General features: G+C 44.3%; 1 protein-coding gene across 2 annotated transcripts in view; it reads left to right on the top strand.

The window, feature by feature from the left end:
* LOC137432432 (inorganic pyrophosphatase-like) overlaps positions 1 to 18,129 on the top strand; it is a 283,251-nt gene extending 265,122 nt beyond the window's left edge. For both annotated transcript variants that reach the window (XM_078783203.1, XM_078783204.1), the window contains one exon: positions 17,714 to 18,129. In XM_078783203.1, coding sequence (XP_078639329.1) covers positions 17,714 to 17,742 — 29 coding nt within the window. In that variant the 3' untranslated portion in view covers positions 17,743 to 18,129. The remainder of the gene's footprint in view (positions 1 to 17,713) is intronic.
* The last annotated feature ends 676 nt before the right edge of the window (positions 18,130 to 18,805 follow it).

The raw sequence follows: 18,805 nt of genomic DNA, 5'->3' as shown, positions 1-18,805 counted from the left end.
ATTTAAAATGATCTAACTTCCTAAATTAGGTTTTTTCTCTAATCTTGTGAAAGTAGGTGCCTGTTGAATGAAACATACGCATCTTTTCCGAGCACAGTGAAAGTCAAGTTGTGCTGCGCATTCTGATTGGCTTGAGCCATCCAATCCGCAGTGTTCGTACTGAGATGTTAATGACTTTTTTTCTAAATATCAAAATGTAAAAAGAATATTTTTTTCAACTTCTATGATATTTTATTTTAAAACTCAAGCTAAAACAGCCAGCTGTGTCCTGCTTTGTAAATCACCAGCCACCAGATAACTTTTCCAGACAACTGATGAGTGAGTATGCAACCTTGATGTAATTGAGAATTTTGAGTCGTATCAGTGGTGGATTATGGGGTTAATGTTTCCCAAACGTTTATACATATTTGAGGCTGGTCTAGAACATAGAATGCTAGAATATAGGGCTTAGAACGCATAGCGAGAGCTAGAACATAGAACGGATCAGGACGTACCAGAACAAAAGGAATAGAAGGAAGAGAGGGAGGAAGCACCAGCAGCAGGGTTAATGGAGAAAAAAAAGAGGAAGACTTGGTCAAGTAAGAGATGTGGGGAAGAATGAGGGGTAAGAGAGGACGTATTGGGTGGACAAGATGGATGCAGATGCAAACCCTCAGGAATGAAAGACTGGAAATTTGAAAAGTGTTGGGGGAGGGTTAACGGAGGTGGAAAAGATCAGGGTTTTGGATGGGGAATGATATTATATGGTGGTGAACAGCTGTCTTGAAGACCTGGAAGGAAGAATTATATTGAAGAGAATGGGGAAGTTTGTTCCACAAGTGGGGAAAAAGAGGAACGAAAGAGTGGAGCAGTGATTTTGGATTTTGGGAGCTTCACCAGAAGGGAGTTGCTGGTGGACCGTGTACGCCTTGCAGATAACTGAAAACTTTGGGAAGGGGAGCACGGTAAGAGGAGGGGATGCAAGGCAAGACCAGAAAATGCACCAACAGGACCATCAAACCTGTCTGCAATAAGAGAGATACGCCCATAGACCGAGCATCATCGCAGGAGATTCCAATGATCGTGAAGGCCTTTGTTTCCTAGAGGGGAGAGCTGCACTCTATCAAACTGTAGATGAAGGCCTTGTAGGTGAATAAGAGTTCAGGAGTGCCAAGGAAAGATTCCCCGACAAAGGATGCAGATACAGCGACTGGCTTTGAAGGCCAACTTCGAAGTTTGGTTTGTTGAAGAAAGATCATCTCTGATAGTGAGACCAAAATGTTTGAGCAACAGAATTTCTTCAAGAGGATTGCTAAGAAAGTAGACTGGAGATTTTGCCAGATGGTCCTTTCGGAGATAGTGAGATTGTGAGATTTGTCAGGATTGAAATAAATATTCCCAGTGTTTGACCAGCTCGTGATTTATTTAAAGTCTCAAGAGCGGCAGGAGGCTGCTGTCTGCCTGTCTGAAGGATGAGGGATGTCAACGCAGAGGGTGGATGCTTCAGCAAATAGATAAAGGGGATTTCCAGAGAGTCAGAGGACTGAAGGACTGAAAGTCAGAGTCAATACATGAAGATTAGGAATAGGACTGGACCCAGAAAACTGCCTTAGGGCACTCCAGCCTTAATTAGGAGAGTAGATGATAGGATTTCATTGGGTGCCACATGTTGCCTACACGAGTAGAGGAAGTCAGCAAGCCATGTGTGGAGTCGGCCTTGGATTCAATAAGCAAACAGTTTGGAGAGTAAGGCAGGATGCTAGACTGTAACAAAAGCACGAGATATGTCCAGAGAGACGGCCCTGATCTCATGTCTGATATTGAATACGTCCATCCATTGTTGGGTGAGTATAAGCAGCATGTCCAAGCTAAAGTGGCCTGGAATGAAACCAAATTGGTGATCTGAAATGAGGTTGTTGGAGAAAAAGAAGGATTTCATATCCACTACGATGATGGATTCCATGACCTAACTAATGATTGAAAGTAAGCTAATTGGTCTGTAGTCAAAGGGATCAGTTTTCGCACCTTTTTATGCAACTGCCATGATGTTAGCTCGTTTCCAAGCAGATGGAAGATCACCTAGGGCAAATGACAGGGTGAAAACAGCAGAGATAGGAAGTGCAAGAGTGGCAGAGCAGGTTTTTAGGATATGTGCGGTGATGTCGTCCAGTGCAGTTGCAGAATTGGAGTTGAGGTTTCCAGAAACTTCATCTTCTGAAGTGAGAATAACACAGTCCAGGAGCAGTTGCATGCACAAGGAATGGATGGGTACAGAGAGAGCAATGGGTTGGGGACCCAATATTTATAAGCAAACATAATTGAGGCATTGGGCCTTCTCACAAGTAGCGTTGGCTGTGGTGGCATTTGAAGTCAGGGATGGGATCGAGGGGAGCATTGGAGAGAAACAGACAACGCACCACCATGTTTTAGAGGAGTGGCACAAGTTTGAAAGCTCATTCTTGAGGTTGGGCAGATGTTGTTTTCTGGCTCTCCTAAGAGTGGAACCCACATACCTGCTACGGGCTTCAACTTCAGCTGTGTATAAACTCTGAAATTGCTTTTTATTTTGTACATTTTGCTTTGCTGAGGAACTCTTCCTCAAATTAGACACTTTCTGAGGCAACTCACTTAAGCCGCTGTTCTACACGTGGATAAAAACACCATTAGAGGCCTTTTTTGGAACACTGCACAACTTATTGATCAAATAATTTTGAATCTCTGTGCTATTGTACTAGTGACATTTCATCCTCTTTTATTTCCTATTCTTTGTTTTTTATTATTATTTTTGTTTGTTTTTAAAGCCTCAGAAGTGGAGGTTAAATAAAATGGAGGATAAAGCCTTTTTGATCTCGTGTGACAGTTAAATGTGAATAGTTTAAGTGCTGTCATTGTAATACCGCCATGCAGTATTGTCATGCAAAAAAAAAAAAATACCCGTCTTACTGATCACACTTTGGAGCCATTGTGAAGGACTATCGATCTCAACCACTGCAGGACATCTTTGAAGAGTTCTGATGCACTATGTGGCCTCATAGTACTATTTGGTAGTGTACAGGATATCCTGATCATAAAAAAACATTACAAGCTCCCAGGACTCAAAATATCTACCACTGCTTTGGTGATGGATTGCGATTCATGGGCTATGTTGTGTTGTTCTCAGTCTTGCTCCTAGGGCTCTTATCAGGATCGTCGCTGAGCCCCGTACAACCTCCAACTGTTTTAGACAATGCTTGGAAATCGACAAATGATTGGTGCCTGTGTATGGCAAATGTGCATCCTCGTAAGCTACAATAGCCAAATGGACGGCTAACTGTGAGTCTGGACACACGTCCCTTGAAGATGACCCCCAGGTCAGACCTACCTGCAGATGCTACCGACCCATAAAGTGGTGCTCAGGTCATGGCATTAATCATGGAGGGTCCCCATGCCGAAGCTCAATGAAATATTCATGGAATTCGGAATCTCAAGCCGGCGTTTTTACCATCAGGTGAAAGAAAACAGGTGGGCACGTCCATCTCAGCAAGATGGACCACCCAAAAACCTCGGCACTTGCAATCGAACGCAACAGCTGGCACCATGCCACAGCTTCTCTAACTGCTCAACGCAGATGCAGCTGATTTTTATCGCTCATCTCGTAACCGGTGATGAAGCAGTGATGAAATCTTGAAACTAAATTTGAATCCATACAATGGAAGCGTAAGGGATCACAACCTGCCAAGAGAACTTGCACCCAACCCTCAGCCGACAAGATGATAGGCTCTGTTCTCCAATGCCAAGACAATCCTGTTGATTGACTATATGCCTTATAAAACTGCAATAACAGGAGAATATTACACCATACTCGTGAAAAAATTGTGGCAGGCCATCAAGATGAAATGCCAAGAGATGTTGGGCAAAGGTGGGCCAGCATTCATGACTGTCTTTTCAAAACTTTATTACTCCCAACCTCTAATATACCCCAGACCTGGTCCCAGGTGACGAGTTGTTATCTTCTTGGTCAATTGAATTTACATCCATGTGGCCGCTAATTTACTGATTCCAAGGAACCGACTGAAGCAGAAATCGTAGCTGAAGCATCAATCTGAAAACTTCTGTTTTACTGGCATAGATAGTTTGAAGGACAAATAGTACAAATTCATTGCGTTCAAGGGACATTATATTGAAAAAGAGAAAATATACTTTGTGGTTCCTTTGACTTTTGTATGTCATTCCAATAACCTTTTGAATCTCTTTGTACATGTGAAGAGGCTGGCAGGATAGCATTAAAGGTACGCACATTCACCTCTGAGCTGTCTATCCTGGGTTCAAATGTCGGCCCGGCTATTGACGATTATCCTGGTATTTTGCACGTGGGACGATTCATCAATGTGAGTGCCATCCCTCAAACGGACGTTAAACTGGGAGTCCCATCTGCTGACATTAGTTTGTGGATGTTAAAGATTCCATGACGTCCTTTGCAAAGTGGAGTCAACCTATCACTGGCACCCTGAACAAATTCTAAATTGCTGTTGTAACCTATAGGGGGCACTCCATCAGCAGCACAGCCAGCAAATGATGCTATCCACAGCCATGTGTTGCATCTGAAGAAGAATAATAATAATAAGAACACTACATGTCGAGACCAAGACTTGCAGGTGCCCAATCTACTCTATTTGTAATGATTTCCAGCTGTACACATCCGATGCACTTAAAAAAAATAAAAAATTCCAGTCTTCTAGATTTGTATGCCTCCGCCGAGTCGCTAAAGGCATTGTTTTTGGGTTGTCTATCCGTCAATCCGTGTCCATAGATCAAGTATGTAATACGATGTAAAGATTTCTGATGAGATTTTGGGGCCAAAAGGTCAGACAGAGATAATGTTGCATAAAAATCCTGTTACCGTGATAACTTGTGAACCAGCATTGGGATTTTGATGCTGGTTCAAATATGCCGTTGGAATTTTGACAAATATGTATTATGATGCAAAAATGAACTGATTTGATTTTGGAGTCCAGAGGTCAATGGTCAGTGTCTGTCATGTTTTTTCTTTACTGCGATGACTTAAGAACGGCTGATGGGAACTAAGTCAAACTTGGTACAAGTATGTATAATCTATATAATAATAGCGTAAGGACTCGATTTTGTTATCCCTTTTACGCCGCACCCAGTGACCCGATGCCCACGGCACTAATGGATTTACGATCTACGAACCGCGCTCTTTCTTTATCACGTACAGCCATACTCGAAAAATCTGAATTAGCCGACGTTGGGGCCCAAAAGCATCCGATTAACTGCCGATACGACGCCATCTTACGACGCCATCGTATTGGTGTCTGCTGGGCGAAGGCGAAGCAAGCCGTCCGCTGATTGGACAGGTGAAGGCGAAAGCAAGCCGTCCACTGAGTGGACAATCCAGAGCATGCATTTGTGCCGGTGTCGGCGATCGTTGTTCATATACGCACTCTTCATTCTCATCTTTCTTCCTAACTCTTACTCGGACAAGCAAATCCCCTATGCCATCCATAATGGTACACTCTATCCATACACCACATCCTCCCTTCCGTGGATGTTCCACGGGTTTCGGCTAGTGATGCAATAATGTGGGTGGATGCATATCGGTCGACGTCGAAGAGTGCCGTTGTCTTTTTCTTTTTTTTCTTTTTTTTCTTATACTTCATTTGTAATCATCTGCCCAAAACTTTAAGAATCCATCTTGCAGTGCACAAGACCACCTCTGATCCGAATGACAACAAACATGGTACTGACTCGACACCATGGTAAATTATTTCCAGTGATAATTGATGATTTGCACATCTCACAAGTGCTGGATTATGATGTCTGGAGACTGATGACCAGGGCTGATTTTCAAAGTTCATGTGATGTTCCTCAAAACAGTCGTGAGAACAATAAATGTCATCCTGAAATGACATCCTTATCTTCATTATAGATAAACGATATGAAAGTATGGACTCCATTTTCAAGAACACTAGTTAGTCCTAGTATGTGACCTGACCTTGTAATCCTATCCTACTATCTAAAAAAGAGGTGTGTATGTGTGTGTGTGTGTGTGTGTGTGTGTGTGTGTGTGTCTCTGTCTGTCTGTCTGTCTGTCTGTCTGTCTCAGTGTCATTGGTTGTTATCTCCATAATTTGGGTTTTCGAAGGTGAAACGGAGTCCTCTCAGGACTTAAGTATCGCGATTCATGGGTCAATTGTGAAGTTGTGTTGTTCTAAGTGTTTTGTTCCAAGGGATCTTTTCAGGTGGATGGTATTTCATCTTGTATTTTTCTTTTTTGCAATTGTTGGGGCTGTATTCGTTGCTGTTTCAGTTTGGTGTGTGACATGTTTTAATCACACCTGTTTTTGGAAGTGTTTTTGCAAGGTAAGTGAAAGATACCTTTTCTGGTTTGTTGTGTTCATGCTTGTACACAAATTGTATTCGGGAGTCTGTTGAGCTTTTCACATACTCTGCTAATCCTACAGTTGTCGCTCTGTGCACTTCATTAAGATCCATCAGGGTCTGCCTCCTTTCCTCGGCAGGTGCATTCTTGGGATGTACTGATTTTTGTATAACATTTTGTGGATAGTGAGGAGTTTCCTTGTTTTGATATCTAGTTTTTTGATATCCGCTTATGGCTAGTTTACTGTTCCGCAGCTGTACTGGAACATTGGTACTGCTGGTTGGTTTATGGCTTTCATTTTGTTCCTTGGGGTGAGATATGTTTTCAGGATCAGCCTTGTTCTATGCAGGTATTCTTTGGTAATTGTTTTGCGCATTCTTTATGACAAATTTGGTGGCCCTCTTCTACTCAAAGGTAATTGTAAGATGCTTCGTTGTCTAGTTCCTGTAATGTTGTATCTCGGTCGATTTTTATGTTGTCTGTTTTTCTTGGTCTATCTTGTACGAATGTGCACTTGGCACACTTATCTAGGCCAAATTCCATTTGGATGTTGTTGGAGAACCATTTCACTCATTTCAGTTTTTCTGTCAATTTTTCGTCGTTCGGCGAAAATAATTTTAATTCATCCATTTACAGTAGTTGCATTCCCTTTCTTGTTTATTTGGGTGTTAGGGTGTATCTGTGTCCTTGCTCATTATTGAGGTTACTTAGTGGGTCTGGGGCCAGGCCCAACAGGAGAGGGGAAAGGCTGTCTCCTTGGATTATCCCGCATCATATCTTTACTCTTGGTATTTCAATCTTTCCTTCTGTGTGCTGCAGGATTAGTGTGGTATTCCATAGATCCATATTTTTCTCAATCGGCTTGATTATTTGAGGATTTGTCTTGTACATTTGCCTGCACTTTATCATCAATTGATGTGGGACACTGTCAAAAGCTTTTTTTATAGTCTATCCTTGCTGTGGATAATTTGGTTCTTCTCTTATTGCAATTTTCGAATATGGCCTTGTTTAGTAGTAGGTGGTCTATTGTTCTGTAACATCCTCTCTTGCATCCCTTCTGTTCTGCCTCTAGACCTCCTTGTTGTGTTAGGTGGTGGTACATTGTTTCTGTGATTATTCCTGTTAAAAGTTTGTACGTTGGTGGTAGACAGGTTATTGACCGGTATTTGTGGGGTAGTTGGGTCTCTTCAGATTTTGGGATTGGAAAGGTGGTACCTTCTGTGAGCCATTCATCCATTTCCTGATCCCTTTGGATAAGTTAATTGAATGCTCGAGTGTCGTGAACGTAGAGAGCATCAAATTGCTTTAACCATAAGTTTGAGATCTAATCTGGGCCAGGGCTTTTGAAGTTTGCCATCTTTGCCAGTTGTTGTCTTATATTTTCTGCATCAATTATTACTGGGAGCATTTCCTTGAGATTTTGCTTTTTCCCTTCCAGGTTTCGGATCCACTCCGCCTCCTTATTGTGTTCTTTCGATCTTCATAAATTACTTTCCAGAATCGTTCCAATTCATCTTTTTCCGGAGGGGATGACACATTCTGCTTCCGTGTTCCCCTAGTTCACAGTGGAATCTTTTCGGGTTGTTTTCAAACATCTGGCCTCATTTTCTCCTCATGTTATCCTTGTCGTATTTTTTTTTCTTGCTATCATTTTGATTTTCAGTTTGTTTTCAGCAGCCTTTACCTCTGTCTTTGTATTCAAATTTATATTTGTATTTTATTTTCTGGATTCTCCTCTTTCGTTTTGGGCTTTGTTTTCCTCTTTGAAATTGCTGTATTTGTCCTGTCTCCTTTCTGAGCATCTCCCTCCATCTCTCGAGTCGTTGCTTCCATGGTGGTGCTTGGTTTTTATTTGTGGTGTCTGTTCTGTGTAGAACCTGTTGCGGTGTTTCGTTGTTACTTTTTCTTGAATGAACAGTGCTGCTGCAAAATTCACTGTGTTTATTTTTCAGTGTGGCTAATTTTGGTATTTTTAAAAAGATTTGTTTGTTCTGCTGATTAGTGCTTTTGTGCTTTTATTATGTAGTCGAATTAGTCGTGGTCTTTCTTCAGTTGGTGTAATTCGCACTTCCTCTATCTTATTAGCCAGCTCTTCTTCGAGATCATGTTGTGCCTCATCATGCTCCTCCTCCTCCTCCTCCTCTGCCTCCTCTCCTCTATCCCTCTGCACCTCTTCATCCTTCTGCCCATTATCATTTGTATCTCTTTGTGTGTGCAGCCATGAATCGGTCTCCTTCACCACAGATCCTCCTCACTTCAGATGCAGAGCACCTTCTGCATGGAATGACTTCCCCCTCCGATCAGCATTCCAGCTTTCATTATTTCTTTCATTGCTGTCCTTTCCTTTGAGACAGGCAGCATCATCGTAGCTTTGCGCTTTGATGCAAGACTCTGCCTCTTTTTGGGGAAAGTGCAGCCGCTTATCTTGGCAGGACGCACCCCGGCTGCCTGGTGTGTCTGCACAGAATTCACAGAGCTTTTTCTGTTGGGGGCCTGTGACCCTTTATGTGGATTTGGTTTTTTTTTTAAACTTCTCCAACACACCTGCTCCATTGAGCATCACTAACGGGATTTTCGTTACACCACTCGAGGCCTCCCGGTAGCTCCTTTGGCCATTTGCAACATGCGGTATCTCTGTTACGATGTTCGCACTCACGCTCACTTTCTTCCTTCTCCGGATGATGCCAAATGGACCGTTTAGTGTCCCGATTAATATATTAGCCTTGCCGCTTCACTCTGGGCTGAATAGCCTGCTTTTACGAGCCGAGCACGTTTCTCTGACCTTTGGCCCCATGCAGTGATTTCTCTTCAACTCGACATCTACAACGCAGTCTCTGTAAAGCCACTCGAATCTTCCTGGTAGCTCCCTCTGCCATTTGCACCATGCGGTATCTCCACCACAATGCCCACTCGTGCCCACCCTCCCCCTTCCCAGGCGCCGCCACAGGAACCGTTCAACTTCCAGACCGATTGTGCCAGCCCCGCTGCCTTGCTCGCGGCTGCACAGCCTGTTGTTACGAGCCGTGCACGTTTCTCTGTGGCGATTTTTCTCCGACTCGACAGCTGTGATGCTCCCATTCCTCACGGTCTCCAGAAACCCACTTGAGGCCTCCCAGTAGCTCCCTCGGCCGTTTTCACCATGCGGTGTTTCCGCCATGATGGTCCCACTCGCGCTCACTTTCTTCCTTCTTTTGGTGCTGCCATAGGGACCACTCAACGTCTCAACAGAGATGGTAGCCTCGCCATTTAATTTGGGGCTGCAGCTGTTACGAGGTGTGCACGTTTCTCTGATGGCTCCGTGTAGCGACGTCTATTTGAGCATTCCACGTTTCGTGAGCTAGCCATGCACGGCTGAACAGTTTGTTTTGTATCCCACTGACCGGCCGGATATACATCCAGACCTGAACCAAAATGTAATCGGCTTGTTCTTGTCACCTTCCCAACTCATCCACCAGGTTTTGTCATAATCCATTTACAACGTTTTGAAATATCGTGTTATATATTGTTTTTTGCCCCATCTCTCAATTATAAAGAATCACTTTGAAAAAAAAAAAAAAATCATTTAAAAAATGATCGGAATCACATCTTCACTAAAATCAAATCAAATCATCCTTGTCACCCCCCCAACCTGTCCAATAAGTTTTATCCAAATCCATCCATTACATTTTTAGATATTTGAGATATCCTGCTCACAGGCAGAAAAGAACAGACAAACATTCAGATGGGGAGAAAATATAACCTCCATCCGCCTTTGGTGGCGGAGGTAACAAAATGTTAAACAAGACGATTCTGAAACACAGGAACAGGTATCCTCAGATTTCAAAGGTAGTTTATTTGAGCAGAGAATATGGCTTCTGGCTGTGAAGGAACTCGGAATTCCTGGTTGAGAGGAAATCCCGCGGGGGACGTCTCCACACCAGGCTCCATCGCCTCAGGCTTCCACACGCCTCATGGGTCACTGGGGGTGTCCATACCCCAGGGCGCCCAAACAGACCACACCCCGGTGGGCTCCCAATTTCCAGACACCACTGGCTGCCAGAGGGCCGCAGTCACCGCCATGAGTGTCCATAAGGGCGCGAACCACCATCCATCCTTCGGCCCCCTGCGAGGAGCACGGCTGCACTAACCCCAGCTGGCCAATGTGGTGAGCACCTGCTGCCAACTCCACCATTTTGAAAACCTCGGACCTGGGGTGCATGGCATCCACATCATGTGCCCTGCACCTCTCAAATCCCCCAGTCCACATAACACACACACTTGACCATGCCCAGGGTCTAGCAGACAGCCATGCTCCACCAGGAGAATCATCCCAGAAGACATGGTCCACACACCTCGGACACCCTTAGCACCATGTTGACCTCCAGACTACCCAACTACATCTCCACAAGCCCGCGTCCCAAATATTGGCGCCGTCACCCCCGTAGCCAGTTGAAGGCTGTGTCCTGCTACTCTATCAATTTTATCCCAGCCTCCAACACTTTAGTCTAACACACCTGGATCAATAATGGTGCCACTGTGTAGTGTCCACCATGGCCTCACAAAATTCACCCTTAAATTTACATCTAACCCTCAGATTACTCATGCCAATTATTTTTCACCATTCACTAATCTCACCAAAGAAGGGTGCTTGTCCATACACCTGCCAGCCGAGCATCGCCCATATGTTCTGCTCGTTACAACTTCCCAATTCAACAATCCCGTGGCTCTCTTCCCAAGCCGAGAGTCCACAAATCACAACGGAATATCTGTGGAAGATCACTCTCACACCATCATGTTCTACAGATGCCCCAATGGTTGTCCGGTGGGTTATAATCCATCCCCATCCAAGCGGTTCAACTCATTTCCATAGACAAGCACAGCATGGCCGGTCATCACATGCTGGCTGTCCCAGAGTCTCAACGAGAGGCTGCCAGGCCGCATGCTCAGGCGGTTACCACATCAGGCCCATGTTGGCCATCCGTGGTGCCGCCACCAAAATTCGACCTACAACCCCTCCCCCTCGTGGTCCTCATAATACACCATCCCAGGAACCTGTGAGAACCCACCTCGGACCCCCCCCCCCCCCCCCCGGAGGTCTTAACCCTCACTAGGGTCTAGCGACCCTTCCGGCCTGAGACACACTCGGCCGTTGCCCCGATGGACAAGGGATGCCACACTCCACCAGATACCCTGTGGGGCCCAGGCACAACCAAATTTTGAAAGGGGCACATTTTCCCCGAGGCCGACGCCAATGACCTCTCCTGGTCCGAATTCCGCAGCCCGGGGACCAATTCCCTCCATGGCTGTTCCACATTGAACTCTTATTTTAATTTTAATTTTAATTTCTTTTTCAAGATTTTGGCCTCGTGTGCCCAATAACCACAGCTGCAGGTAGCAACCCTTTCTTCGGGTTATTTTTCCCCTCCCTGCAGCTGCTCCAAATTCTCTATGGGGACCAGATTTTCTGAGGCTCTTTCTCCCGACTCTTCCTTGTCCGAATCCAGCTCGGAGCCAAACCACCCCCCCCCCCCCCCCCCAGCTGGGTATCCAATTTCGGAGCCTCCTGTACCCAATTGGTATTCGTAGTGAGTGTCCCCTCGGTCACCTTAATCTCATCCTGCGGACATGTGACGACGGACCGCCTCACCTCATCCCCCAGACCCTGTTGGATCTGAGCAACCTCCTCCTTGATGAGACTGTCACAGGTGTCCAGCCGCTCCGATACAAATTCATTCTCATGATCATCCAATTGCGTCCCCGACAGGTCTTTATCGACACACACTCGGTCCGGTTCCGTTACACGGACCTCCAATAGTTTTACCCCCTGTTGCTCTGTACAACTGCCATGATGCTGCACAATTCCAAATTCCTCCCTCTGTTGGTGTATTCCGGCATCCGCGCCAGCCCGACAACCTTCCAGGTCCTCATTCAACAAATGTTTCCCATTTAAATTTGAGTTTTCCCTCTTTACTTCTGAGCATTCCCCATTTGCTTCCAAGCATTCCCCATTTAAATTTTCACCCTCCTGTGCCCGAAACGCATCAGCTCGGGTCTCACATTCTTCCATTCCCACTGTTAACTCCCCCCGTTTAGATTTGAATTCTGCTGCCCAAGGCTTCACCTGTGCCCCAATTTCATTATTTTGTTCTTTCTTTATTTCATTCATTTGTTCTCTTTGGGTTTTGATTTCTTTCGTATCGATATCGTATCGTATCGAGCGATAAAGTTATTGGAGCATGGAATGAAGGTATTGGAAAGGGTGTTGGAGCGGAGGATGAGGAAGAAAGTGAAGATCAACAAAATGCCGTTTGGATTCATGCCAAGAAGAAGAATGACAGACGTGCTTTTTATTGTAAGGCAGTTGCAGGAGAAGTACATGGAGAAGAGGAAGAAGTTGTTTCTTGGGTTTGTTGATCTGGAGAAAGCATTTGATAGGGTTCCACGCGAAGTAGTGACATGGGCATTGATGAACTTAGGAGTGGAGGAATGGTTCATCAGAGGAGTGATGGCAATGTACGAGAGAGCGCGCACAGCTGTAAGGACGAAGGACGGGAACAGTGGTGACCTTGATGTGAAGGTGGGAGTGCATCAAGGGTCAGTACTAAGTCCACTACTATTTGTAGCTGTGATGGAGGTGCTGGCTTGGAATGTAAAGGAGGGTTTACCGTGGGAGTTGTTGTATGCAGATGATCTGGTGTTGATTGCGGAAAGTATGGATGGACTGAAGGAGAAGATGAACAAGTTGAAGGAATGTATGGAGACAAAAGGTCTGAAGGTGAATATCAGAAAAATGAAGGTGATGGCAAGTGGTAAAGCATGTGGTGAGGTGGAAACAACTGGGAAGTGGCCGTGTGCTGTGCATGAAGGGTGTCGGCGGAACTCCATTCAATGTACAATGTGGGCAGAGTGGATTCATCAAAAATGTAGTGGTCTGAGAGGGTCATTAACCAGTGTGGCAGCTACATTCAAGTGTAAGGTGTGCACAGAGGGAGCTGCAGATTGAGGAAATGTTGAGTTGGATCTTGGAGATGGCATGAAGCTGGAAGGTGTGAAAACATTTTGCTACCTCGGAGACATGCTGAATGTAGAAGGTGGATCAGACTCGGCAACGGTTGCTAGAGTGAGATGTGCATGGAAGAAGTTTCTGGAACTGAGTGGCATGCTGACGAGGAGGGGAGTGTCGTTGAAGCTGAAGGTAAAGGTGTATGCTGAATGTGTGAGAAGTGTTATGATTTATGGGAGCGAGACATGGGTAATGAAAAAGGCTGGAAAGGGTGGAAATGCGAATGGTTCAGTGGATGTGTGGAGTATCGTTGAGAGAGGGGAAGAAAATGATGAATTGTGAAAGATGATGGGAATAGAGCCTGTAATGGATGCTGTGGGGAGAAACAGTTTGAGATGGTTTGGTCATGTGTTGAGGAAGGATGAAAGTGACTGGTTGAGTAGAGTGATGGAAATGAATGTAGAAGGAAGTAGAGGACGGGGAAGACCGAGAAAGACTTGGCTAAAGGTGGTGGAAGAAGAAATGCGGGCAAGGGGGTTAACAAGGGGAAATGCAGAAAATAGGGCAAAATGGAGAAGAATGTCATGGGGCCCGCAAGGCTAATCCCCGCTCGAGCAGGGAAAATGGCCTTAAAATGCCTGTTGTTGTTTTGTTGTTGTTTGATTTCTTTAGTTTGGGTTTTTAACTCTTTATTTCGGGCATCCTTTTGTTCACTACGGGCATCCATTCGTGCATTACAGGCTCACAATGTATCATTCATTTCTCTCATATGTTCCCCATTTTTATTAATAGCCCCTTTTATTTCGCTTATTTCGTCACTCATTCTATTATTTTGGGCATTCATATCTCATCTAATATTTTTCATATTATTTTCCATTCGCTCGTCGTCCATTCCCCTCATTTGTTCCCTCATTTGTTCCCTCATCTGTAGCGAGACCCTTCGGCCATCGCTGCGTTCCTATTGTTCCCGGCTCCCTCATAGGGGAGGAGGGTGGGCTCATGCTTGGGACGGGGGGAGGTTTCACTCCTAACCTCTAATCCCCCTATCTCCGGCTCACTTCCAAAGTCTCCGTGCTCCCCAACCCGCTCTATTGTCTCTATATAACTATTGTCTAGGGCTAGGCCTAGCTAAAAGTATTAGAAGCTCCTATATTTCATTTCTGCATAAGTATAAGCAGCTCATATATAATTTCAGGGACTTCTTGCAGCTTCAGTTGTCTTTCCTACTTTTCTTTTTTGTCAACTTTGAGTAACCAATCACAAAGAATATTGTAGAATGCTGTTATGAGAGATGTCTATGCAGTTTGTAAGAAGTTGATGATCATTTACTGATATTATAACATTGTACTTGGGCTGCTAATTTGTAGTCTCAGTATGTGGCTACACGACAGGAGTAATCAAGTACTGTTTTAACCAGTGGAGTGTTTGTAGAAGCTTGAAGCAATAACTGATGAAGTGTAAATGAGGCAGTGATGTAGGGATTGTTATGTGATGGCAATACTCTTAGATACTCTCTCAACCAACATCATACCTATCTTGTTTAGGACCTTTTTTAGATTGTAGTTTGTCATCCCTACATTGCCTTTTTAATTTAGCATAAATGTTTTTGTTCACTTGTTTCTGTAATTTTTTACAATGTGGAATAACACAATGGTATATATGGTACTCAGAGGATACCCAATCTTGGAGCAAAAGTGTCAAGATGTCTTCGTCAGCAAAGCCAAACACTGCACATGTGTTCCTATATTGTCTTATGTAAGCCTGACTGTATCTTGCAGCTCTGTTATCAAAATAAGATAAAAGTACTTCTCTGTAGTATCCAAATCCTGGTTCTGAGAAATCAGAAGACCTCGGCAATAGTTGAGTAGATTCTCGCCAGACAAATACAGTCACTATAAATCATCAGAAAGACGTTAGTCAAACACACTGTACACGTGACACGCTTTCTTATTTGCGCATGCGCAAAACAAGGTTCAGGGTTGAGCGAGTAGGGCAACTAGGATCTTTATATTTAAATATCAATTAATTGACCATTGACCACTGCAGTCAATGCAGTATGCCAAACTAAAGATGAAACTGTTCTATACGAAGGCCTCAGTGATGCGCTGACGTAGTGAATCTGCTGCCGAGAATCCGTGACTGGAGGGTTCGTGATCACGTGTCCCGTGTGCGGTGGAAAGCACTGGTACCTCACTATTATTTTATTTTCAGAAATGTAACAATGAAAAACAAGGCATTTCCCGAGACATGATATTTCTGCTATTATTTGATGCCACATAACATATCACGCATAACGCCGACACTGAGGCAAATGTGTCTCGCGGCTCCGCCCCCATAAAGCTGATTGACAGTATTAGCCACGCCTACCCCAGTCCTATTATTTTACATAGGAATGTAGTTTTAAGTACTTTTTTTGGAATCCTTTCAAGATACGAGAATTATAATACCAAAGGATGTTGCAGGAAGTAAAACTGTTGAATGGTAGCAGAATCATTGCCATTGATAGAGGGAGCTCGGAAATATGCAGTCTGAAGATTATTATTATTATTATTATTATTACTATTATTATTATCATTATTATGAACAAGAAGATGAATTCCCAGATTTGACCGATCTCATTTTTTGGTTTATTTTGCTTTTGCCATGTTCTGGAGAACTGAAAAGTGATCCCTACCCCGACAATCAGCTGAACAGACCAGGTAGGCTCTCAGCGAGTTTTTAAAGAATATAATCCAACTTTAGTTTTGTATGTAGCAGATGGGAGCGACATTTTTTTCCACCCCATCCCTACAAAGAGATTACTAGCGTACTCTCTGAGATGTGTGTGTGTATCCCCTATGCAAGCAAATCCCCTATGCCATCCATAATGGTACACTCTATCCATACACCACATCCTCCCTTCCGTGGATGTTCCACGGGTTTCGGCTAGTATATATATATATATATATATATATATATATATATATATATATATATATATATAACTCCTTCGTCTTTCATTGACGTGATGGACGTCGTGCGTGCTGATGGACATCAAAGCTGGTACACCGCGAAAAATCAAAAATTTACGTAAAAAACCGCAAATGCATATGTTGAAAAAAAAAAAAAAACCTCATTCAACATCTAGCATTTGAAAATTGTAAGTTCTATAACTGTAAACTGTTCAATAAACATGACAATATTGTGTATAAATGAAAAAAAGCAAAAGCATCCATAAGTGAAAATGTACGTTAAAAACACTAAATGCATTCGTTAAAAAAAAAAAATCTCGATCGATATCTCGCATTTGAATATTGCAATTAACTATGAAATATTAATCTCAATGAAAATTTACTTAAAAACCAAGAAAACCCCTGCTCGTGCAGGGAAAATGGCCTTAAAATGCCTGTTGTTGTTGTATTTTGACCAAATTCAAAATCGTTGCCCTGACTGACTGCTGGGAAGGCAATGGTAAACCAGCCAGTGTAACTAGCCAAGAAACTGCTTCGGCAGCGCAGATGCTCTGTCAAGAGGATGATGCTGATGATGCTGCTGATGATTATGATGATGATGATGATGATGATGATGATGATGATGCTGATGGTGGTGGTGGTATTACGCGAGTAGCTAAGTTGCATTCACTACAATGGCAATGTGATCATAACAATTTGTCATGCTTTCTCATAATTTGATCTTTTAAAATTACTTCTATCCCCTCCAATCCCAACTATTCTCCTGCACACTACAACTGATGTCTTTATGCTCGATTTTCATCATAGATTTGTTGATTATTTGGGTGAAAAGGTAGCTCATGCTTCACCAAGTATAACACTTGATTCCTCATTTTAAATGCATCTTTTGCTTTTCGATTCATGTAGAATGTATTGAATGATCTGCATCCTTATGATGAATGGAGGCTCTCTCTCAGTCTTGGCTGGTTGCTGGTTGCATTCATTCAACCTCTTGTTTTCCCGATTGTTGAGCCGTCTTCCTGTGTCCGTTGACTCGTCATCCTCACTGCAGTCTTGCAAATAATTGTCAGCCCACCGCTAACCTGTGTGCTCGCTCACCCATGCACCTCCATGATCTGTTCTGCACACGCTAATTCTTTCCCATTCTGTTCCTCTCCAGGCCATTGCTACTCGTTTTGTGTTATTCCTCCTTTCTTCCTTGTGTATCTCTTTGCAACTCCGCATACCCTTTGGTAGTTTGTGAAGCTGTTACCCTTTGTCATTTAGCCGCTCCATGAGCCTTATATATTAAAAAATATAACAACAGATACCAAGTTTCAAAAGCAAACTTGGGATTGGTATCCTCACTTCATTGGACAGGGAAGAATGGGTTGATTTTGTCCAGCCAATGATGGAATGGTTTTCTCCTGTTTATACCCGCAGTGGACAAGTGGCACTACGTGAAGAAGTAGCGCACCATGCAGCTGCCTCAGAGCTCCGGGTCACCCCGAACACAACGACGTGAACCCCAGGCCCTCCACGGCCATAACTGCACCCCGGTGGCATTACAAATGGGGCGTTCGAAGTGCGGACGCAGAGAAAACCAGGCACGATCTTTTGAAATGAGCGGGTTTGGGAAACGGCATTTATAGCTGTAAACAAAATTGATGGTGTTAATCCGTTTCTAAGGCTGGGGAAGAAGTGCTTTTTGGATTTTATTTTTTTTAAGGGGTGTGGTGGTGTTGATGGTGGTGGTAAAGGTGACCGGGGAGATGGAGTCGGGGAGCATCACTCCTGTGGGCTTCGTATGTTCTGGGAACACGCTCTTCTAATAAAGGCCGAAAGGACGACAAATCGCATGCAGAGACTGTGCCTGGGTATTACTTTACGCTCCGGCGCCGGGGACGCCTGAGCGATCCATTAGACATATCCGCCTATTGATAGCTCCTCTCTCTTCGGCACCCTCCGAGATGGCTGCGATCCCGCTCCGTGTACATTTTGATTTTAATCTGCGGCTTTAAGTAATACCCTGTGCTTCGCCCTTCTGAAACGACGAGCTCAGGCTTGCTTCAACTGCTGCCGTTTTTCACAAGGCAGATTGGAATTCCTTGTTCGGCTCGGCCCAGGCAGATGGCTTATCGGCGTATCTAATGACGCACCGGGATGATCATCCGGTAACGCGTTTTCAGCAGGAAACCTGCACAATGTCTTCAATATACCGGTGGGGTTGGTTTTAGGCCTCGGTCGGGACGAATATTCATTCTCACCCAACTGGGGACTGCGTCGGTATGGTGTCCCATTCGGTCCGAGTCCTTAACGAATGGGCTTTTTACATTTTGCCGTTTTGCTTTTGCCTTTATCCCGCTTTACGCAAAGGTAACGGAGGGAAAGGCACGAGGGCTCGCCAGCGGAAGGGTTAACAGCGCGGCTTCGGCAACGGAGCGCGGCGGCAATTACCCTCAATCGCTGGCGCGAGAAACGCTGTCAGTCAGCGGGCGATTAGTTTCCAGCGCCGGCAGGACGCGGCCTGGGCGC

This window comes from Myxine glutinosa, chromosome 8 (genome assembly GCF_964187855.1).
Source record: "Myxine glutinosa chromosome 8, kmMyxGlut1.1, whole genome shotgun sequence".
In the NCBI taxonomy this organism is placed as follows: Eukaryota; Metazoa; Chordata; class Myxini; order Myxiniformes; family Myxinidae; genus Myxine; species Myxine glutinosa.
This window is presented reverse-complemented; position numbering and strand designations above follow the sequence as displayed.